The following is a 7,997-nucleotide window of genomic DNA, read 5'->3' on the forward strand; positions in this document are numbered from 1 at the left end:
ATGAGCATCTGTTTCACTTTTTTTAACCATATGACAATGCTGCGTAATTTGTTTGACTAATTTAGCTTCTCTACAGCATTAGGGATGCAGGGACAATGTTGCTTGTTCTTAAACTGCTAAGTACTAAAAGGTTTGCTGTTTTCTAAGCTTTGTGACCAGCTAAACAGTTCTCTCGTTTTCTCTCTCTCTCTCTCTCTCTCTCTCTCTCTCTCTCTCTCTCTCTCTCTCTCTCTCTCTCTCTCTCTCTCGTTGTTTTTGTGAACGTGGCTTACATTTAATGTTGCATTAACGTCTAATGTTGCATTAACATTTAATGTTGCATTAATCTCATCTGCTAACAAACTGTAAAATGTTAAATAGATAATCTTTTAAATTGAGTGGTCTTAACTATATTTTGTTCATGGCTTCTCTTATTCTTGTTTCTAATTTCAGATCCCACGCTTCAGATATTACCAGTTATTCATATCCTGCTACTCCAAATCATTCGCTCCATCATCAACTTTGCTATGTGCCTTCATGTGGAACAGGAGATGGATCTCAGTTTATGCTTGCAAAACAGGGCCTTGAACATGAATATAGGTTATCTTCTACCACAATGCAACATGCTACTTTGAATAGGCCTCAAGAACCACCTCCACCCCCACCTCAAATCTTAGATGGTGCTCTGGGCACTGTTGCATTAATACCAGCAGATTATGGGTAAATAGCTAGTTTTGTCCTTATAGAGACCAGAGTTCCCAACCTTTCTGGCTTTGCAGACCGTTGGAGGGGAGGGAGAAAAGGGTGGTTAGGCATGAACAAGTGGTCAAATGCATGTGCTGTGTATGCATAGCCCCATTTGTGCGAGTGGTGGGCATATGTGCTGACTCACTGCTTGCACAAGTGGGATGCATGTGCTCACACCTTGCTTTGGGCAGCCTGGTTCTGAACAGTTCATGACCCCAAAGTAGGCCACTGCCCGGGAGTTTGGGACTCCCGTGTTATACAATAATCAGCAAACCGAAATATATGTTAAACATATGATGCAACTAGATGATTGACTATAAATTTTTCTCTTATCAGTTTGGAAAAAAAAGAACAGAAAGACAATGAACCAAATGGGATAGATATATTACTGCATTAGTTTTGGAATTGCTGTGTTTAATACCTGGAGAGCAGGCTGAGATGGCAAACAACTGTCCAATCATAAGTAGCTGCCTTGATGGAACCTAACTATTTTAAACATTTTTCTCTTGATCTTCAAGTAGTGCCATAGAAATAGCTTCTGGATGATGAAGAGCAGACAAGATAGTCTCAGACAGGGACAAGCTTTGCTCATGATGAATAGCAATAGCATTTAGATTTATGCACCACTTCACAGTGCTTTGAAGCCCTCTCTAAGTAGTTTTCAGAGTTAGCATGCTGCCCCCAACAATCTTGCTACTCATTTTACTGACCTCAGAAGGATGGAAGGCTAAGTCAACCTTGAGCCTGTGAGAATCGAACTGCCAAACTTCTGGCAGCTGGCAGTCAGCAGAAGTAGCCTGCAGTACTGCATTCTAACTACTGCGTCACCGTGGCTCTGTGTGGATTGTATGCTGAACTGCATGTTGTTAACCATACTCATAGGTTCAAATTTTTAAATAAACTAAGCAAAATAGGAAAGTTTCTACTTCCTGGTGATACTTCTAAGCTGTTGAGATAAAAATTAATATGGGGAAAGTTATGTTGAGACTGGAAAATAGGGTGTAATTTGTTCTAAGTCATTTGTGCCTTAGAAATTGTAGAGAATATTCATAGCTCAGGTTACAGATTCAGGCAGAGGTTTGTTCACTGAGCTTGCTGCTTGGTTCCTGGACGTTTCGTTACCAAACTAGGTAACATCTTCAGCAGGATTTGGAGTGAAGTGTCTTGTTTGTTTATAGTTTAGTAACAAAACATCCAGGAGCAAATAGCAAGTTCAGAGGACAAACCTCTGCCTGAATCATTTATGCCTTCCTGATTAAATAAGAGCCAACTTGGAAAATATTGATGCTGCAAATAAATATTCTAGTATATACTGGAAAAAAATGTAATGAGAAAGTTAAGCAACCTAATATATTTAAAGTTCAAATCAAATAGAACATTAATTAATTGATCGTTACATTGCGGACTTAGTTGATACTTCAACTTTGTTCTGTTTTATGTGTTAGGATGATTGCAGCTCAGATGGTGGATTATTACAATTCTTCAGGAGGCCCAGCCCCTGTGTCACCACTGATGATTCCTTCTGCACAGACTGCTTTTGTTAGTCCCCTCCAAATCCCGGTGCTACCTACCCATGCTGGACTAGTGGCTGGTACACTATATTCTGGTACTCTACATCTTCCTCCAACGGGGCATATTGTTACAACTCCTGCTCCTCCTGGCCCGCCTCCTCTTCCCCCAGGACCTTCTGCCGGATCTTCTCTCTCATCGTCTCCATTGCACACTCCTGCAGTAGTGGAGGTTAAAATGCAGGAGTCTATCCAGTCACCCGTCAGTGGTGCTCGAAGTGATCTTCTTGCTGCTATTCGGATGGGTAAGACTTCCAAAACCTGACCTCTCCTTTTAAATATCACAGGGTTTGGGTCCTCAGTGCTTGCATGATGTAACTAGAGATCTCAGCTTTTTTGTTTTCAGTTGCATTTATATTTTTCTTTTGATGAACACTCATCAGCCACAGAAGTACAGGGTGGTTGTTTTTGAACTGCTTTTAAATCTTTCTCAACATGGTATCTTGCAAATGTATTAAATTTGTCCCTCATGGACCATGTCCTTTGGACAGCCTGATGAAGAATATTTAGGTCAACGTATTATGTAGGAGCAGCTTAGAAGGGTCACTTGAAGCAGAAGGGAAACTTGCTTCTTCCTCCCCTGAAGTTCTTTGCTACTCTTTTGTTACACCCACCAGCAAGTCAGTTTTCCTGTTTTGCTGCCATCTTGCAAAAAGGCAGTGATGTTAACTTGCTTCTTAGCAAGGAAAGAGGAAGATAAGGTGCTTTCTTTTCTCTCCCAGTGGGGAGAGAAAGTGGTCCCTGCAGCCTATACATAAATAAGGTCCCTGAGATTTAGGGAGGCATAAAACATATGGTATGTACAAGTGAAGGAAGTTGTTGAGTGTATGCACATCCATGGATACTATAAGTAGCCAATTGTCTTTCTTGGATAGACCAACTTCTGAGTGTGTAATTATGTGTTTAACTACATCTGAAAGTATCAAAAAGCATGTGAACAATATAGATTTTTATGTAAATAGATATTAGAAAGTATTTTAAGTCTTAAGTTATTGGTATTGCTAAGTTGAATAGATAGTTACCCTATCCACATATTCAGGTGAATGATAAGCTGTTTATACCACACATGCTAAAAATATAGATGTTCCCTTGTTGAAGCTTTTATTATGCTAAATAAGCCATTGACTATAAATGAGCAAGCCATTAATAGGGACATTTGACTGAGGATTTTTTATTAAATAATTTTCATGCTTGGAAAGACTATGTGTAAATGATTACTAATTATGTTAATTCTAGAACATTTTCATATGAACGCTTGAGTCCTGTGTATTTGTAAGCCTTTTAAGGGAAAAATTAGCACAAAAAGTCACATTTCTTTGCTTCTCTCAGGAATCCAGCTGAAAAAAGTACAAGAGCAGCGTGAACAGGCAGCCAAGCATGAGCCAGCTGGAAATGATGTGGCCACAATTCTTTCTCGACGGATTGCCGTGGAATACAGCGATTCAGATGATGAGTCAGAATGTGATGAAAACGACTGGTCAGACTGAAAATGAGTGTGTAGCACCAAAGTATTCAGTAAACCAGACTGAGGAAATCATTTATAGCCTATCCTGGCAGTACTGGTATATAATAGAGCAAGTAGGCTTATTGGCTGATGTTCAGATTGATCTAATTTAGTTACTTTAGATGAGCGTTTCTCAACTTGGTGAATTTAAGATGTCTGGAGTTCAGTGTCTAGAATTCCACAGACAGGGTGCTAGCTGGAGTATTCCGGGAACTGAAGTCCAATTAAAAGTTGCCAAGGTTAAGAAACACTGCTTTAGATAATAGCATTTCTGCAAATGAAAAAATGAACTTTTATTTTCAGTTTTTGCTGTGTTAATTGTAAGAATTAATTTTTCTTTACCATAAATATGTATAATTATTTTTACTGTTATATTATAAGCAATTTTTTTACTATGGCAAAGCAATATCTTTAAGCAATGAAGTGTCATTGAATCTTCCACTTTGACTCACCTTCATTAACATGCAAAAATTGCTAGCTGCTAGTTACTTTATTTAAAAAAAAAAACCCTCAACAACTATGTTACTGCCAGAATCTTTCGAATGAGTTTCTGTTCACCATAATTATATTTCCAAATATTCTGGATTTGGATCTATTCAAACAGCATATATGGAGAAGTAGGTTGAAATCAGCATAAAAACTACGGCCATGCAAAACCAACTGGAACGGTGATACAGAATGAATCTGAATGATTTTGCACAATATTGTGGATGCCAAATGCCTTCCCTCCTTGCTAATTTGATTCAACTTCCATAATTTGTTTTTTTTTTAATTCATCCAGTTTATGCTGAGCACATTGACCTTATGGTTCAGTGAATAATGTAATTGAATTTATAGATATATTTATGAATAGTTGGGCTCCAAAGATAAAATCGATTAACTACCCAGGCTCCTCTTGCCCTCTTATTGTGTGTTAATGGCCTCATTTATGATTGGTTTCCTCATCCAAATGCATCCTTAATTATTGAAATGTATGTTCCAAATTGGTTAATATAATTTTCTTACTTCTCATGTATTATTAAAAGGGGTGCATATATTACATATAAGGTAGACTTCATAATGCCTTTGGCCAGCCTATAAAAGTGAACTGGAGTCAGCATTTTAAAAATGGCAGTTTGTATTTACATTTTATGTCCACCTTAATTTACTTTATACTTTTCAATTACTTTGAAATTATTCAAGGTTGAAAATAGAATGAGATTACCTTTTATGTGTATGGCAGGACTAGAATTCACAATTTTATTGTTGCTTTCAAATTTCTGATTCTATGAAACAGTGTTATTTTTATTTTTTTGAGGGAATGGGAGTTAGCAGTGCCCAGAAAATGCCCTTTCCTCATTGGGTGCCACTTTCTCTATTGTTTTATTATAGGGAACAAAGAGACATACACCCCTTAAAACTTGCAAGTTAGAATAGGCTGCTAAACCTCTTTTGTAGTAGGTTAACTGCCACCAGTTTTCAGTTACTAAATCTGAACATGTAACAATCCAGAGTTAAGGGACTGAACATCAAAAGAACAATTGGTCTATTTTGGTCTCTTTTTTTTTTGAGTTGTTAATTCTCCTGCTCCTATCATTACTTCCTTGCCCAGAGAAAGCAAGATATGGTATATATTTGGCAAGCATAATATGCCAGGTTAGTTAATAATGAAGCTCCCTTTATTTATGGCCCTTATTGGAGAAGAGCAGGCTGATCTGGTATTCATCATCAAAACCTGACTGACTCCCTAAGGGGGAGTTTCCCTCTTGGAAATATGTCCAGCTGGATTTAGGGTTTTGCATCAGTCAAGACCCCAGGGTAGATGAGGTGGAGTGGCAGTAGTCATCTGAGAATCTCTTTTGGCCTTTAGGGGCCCTGCTCCACAAGTTTCTGGTTGTAAGACCCTGTCTTGAAACTGGGATCATGGGATTGTTGCTACTGTACCAATCTTCCTGCTGCATAATAATCTTCCTGCCTGTGCTGTTGGAGGCCATCTCAATGGTATAGTGTATTGTGCTGATTCGGCTCCCTTCTCCAAGGTCGTTCTCAATTGATATTGCTAGGGAATGGGAAATCCAGCTAACATCTCTTCCTTTGCGGAACTCCTTTGCTGAGTTGCTCAGGGCTTGGTACTCTGTTGTATACCAGTTGTGCCCTTGCGCTCAGCCTTGGATTACTGCAATGTGCTCTATTTGGGGCTAACCTTCGAAGAATGTTTGGAAGCTTCAGCTGGCACAAAATACAGCAGCACAAACAGTTTTAGGGACCCCCAAAAGGGGCTCATGTTACACCTCTGTTGCACAAGCTGCACTGATTGCCGGTTTGCTTCCAGATTTATTTATTTATTTAAGAAATCTTTATTTATGAAATGTACTTGGCATCTCTGTTTCGGTTTGCCCTCTTGCCTTTATCCCTCTCCTCCCTCCCCCCCCCCAAATTATTTCTTTAAATAAGAGATGTTATGTCATTAATATTTTCAACATGGTGCATCTGGTAGGTCTCATTAGTGAGATGCAGTTCACTTTTCATTTTACCCATTTATTTGTTACTAACTGCAGAAACAACTTGACCAAATACAGATAGTTCTTCACTTACCAATTACTCATTGAGTGGCTGTTTAAAATTGCAGCTGTGCTGAAAAAGGAGAATTATAACTGGTGGTCCTCAAAAGTTCTGGCTTTCACAACATCGTTGTGATTATGTGATTGCAATTTGGGTTTATGGCAACTTTATAATAGTCACAGCATCCCACAGTCACGTGATTGGTATTTGTGACCTTTCAGCTGTCTTCTGTCAAGCAGAGTCAGTGTGGAAGCTGGCAAGAAGTTGCAAGTTGTATCCCCGTGACTTTGCATTTAACAACTGTGGGTGATTTGCTAATGACTTCAGCTGGAACTGCCATCGTGCATTGGGCACTATCACATTATTTTCATTTTTATCTATTTATTAATCACAGTTATGTGGCTGCCTACCTCACAAGAAGCAACTCGATTTTTCACTTTGTGATCATATCTCTTAGTGGCAGAGTTGCTCCTGTCCTTTTTTGATCTGTGAGAACTACCTGTAAATTTGGTATCATAAATAGATAGCAACAAAAAAAATGAATTAAATTTTATTTAATAATAAAAACAAGCATTTTAAGGTACTAAAAATGCCGTAGTACCTTAATACTTCAACTAATTCTCATTAAATGTCTGAACTTCCCCATATTTTAAAAAAAAAAAAATCTTGAATTTGCTCATAACTTAGATCTTTAATGAGATTTAGGTTTGAAGTACGGGAATAATCAGCTCTTATCCTTGCATGTGGAACTAAACAGAGCTATACAAAAGGAATGTGAACATTGTTGATCTTTCTTGAGGATGGTCTTATCTGGTAATGAAGTCTTGGATCTCTCAGAATTCCAAACTACTGAATTCTGGAAAGCAGAGGTGTGCAGTCTCATCTATTAATATAATTGACATATTCTCTGCTTCTATATAATATGCTGAATCCTGAGACATAATTTTGGTTTGCTATTGGTGACTTCTGCTTCCCATAATTTGGCACTTTGATATTTAGAATAATGATGGATTTATTGCCTATGCATTTATTGGATTCTGATGTATCTGATACATTATATGTATTATGTATCACACAATGTTAGTAACGGACAGGAGAAAACATGTTCCTTTGGTTGAAGAAATGTAGGGATGCAAGATAAGCATGGGACTGTTTTTCCTGTTATTTTCAAGTAATGTGGTTAAAGAAAATGATTCTGGTACTAAAGTTTCTTCTATTATAGATTTATTATAGTATATTTTAGAAGCAAAATAGTTGTATTTTGTATTATTCCTAAACTTTTGAGTAATTCTTTCTAAGCTTTCTAAACTACTAAGTAAGTTATTTCTAGTTAAAAATACTTCATATTTAGGTGATTCATTTGTTTGCTTTCTAAACTGAAAATATTTTTAATCCCTTTTCAGTATTTGATCAATAAAATGTAAATTAACATATGTGATCTAAATTTACAATTTAGATATTTTGTCTTCTTTGTATATCTGTTTTGGGTTATATAAAAGTATTAATTTAATAAAGCTTACATTTCATTTTACCAATCTTGAAAGGATGGAAAGCTGAGTCAACCTTAAGCCAGTGAGGATCAAACTCCTAGCAGTGAGTAGAGTTACCTTGCAATGCTACATTTTAACCACTGCACCACCACAATTCATCATGTAAGC

The 7,997-nt window shown here is 37.4% G+C and overlaps 1 protein-coding gene across 4 annotated transcripts in view; it reads left to right on the forward strand.

Moving 5' to 3' along the window:
- WASF3 (WASP family member 3) overlaps positions 1-7,767 on the forward strand; it is a 32,937-nt gene extending 25,170 nt beyond the window's left edge. For 3 of the 4 annotated variants that reach the window (XM_026708881.2, XM_087937198.1, XM_087937197.1), the window contains exons 7-9: positions 433-699; positions 2,172-2,539; positions 3,624-7,766. In XM_026708881.2, coding sequence (XP_026564666.1) covers positions 433-699; positions 2,172-2,539; positions 3,624-3,781 — 793 coding nt within the window. In that variant the 3' untranslated portion in view covers positions 3,782-7,766. Of the gene's footprint in view, positions 1-432; positions 700-2,171; positions 2,540-3,623 lie in introns of all 4 variants that reach the window. The other variant, XM_026708880.2, reaches the window with a different exon arrangement.
- Positions 7,768-7,997: the final 230 nt, after the last annotated feature.

The sequence above is a fragment of the Pseudonaja textilis genome, chromosome 7 (genome assembly GCF_049901715.1).
Source record: "Pseudonaja textilis isolate UNSWEBS1 chromosome 7, rPseTex1.2, whole genome shotgun sequence".
In the NCBI taxonomy this organism is placed as follows: domain Eukaryota; kingdom Metazoa; phylum Chordata; class Lepidosauria; order Squamata; family Elapidae; genus Pseudonaja; species Pseudonaja textilis.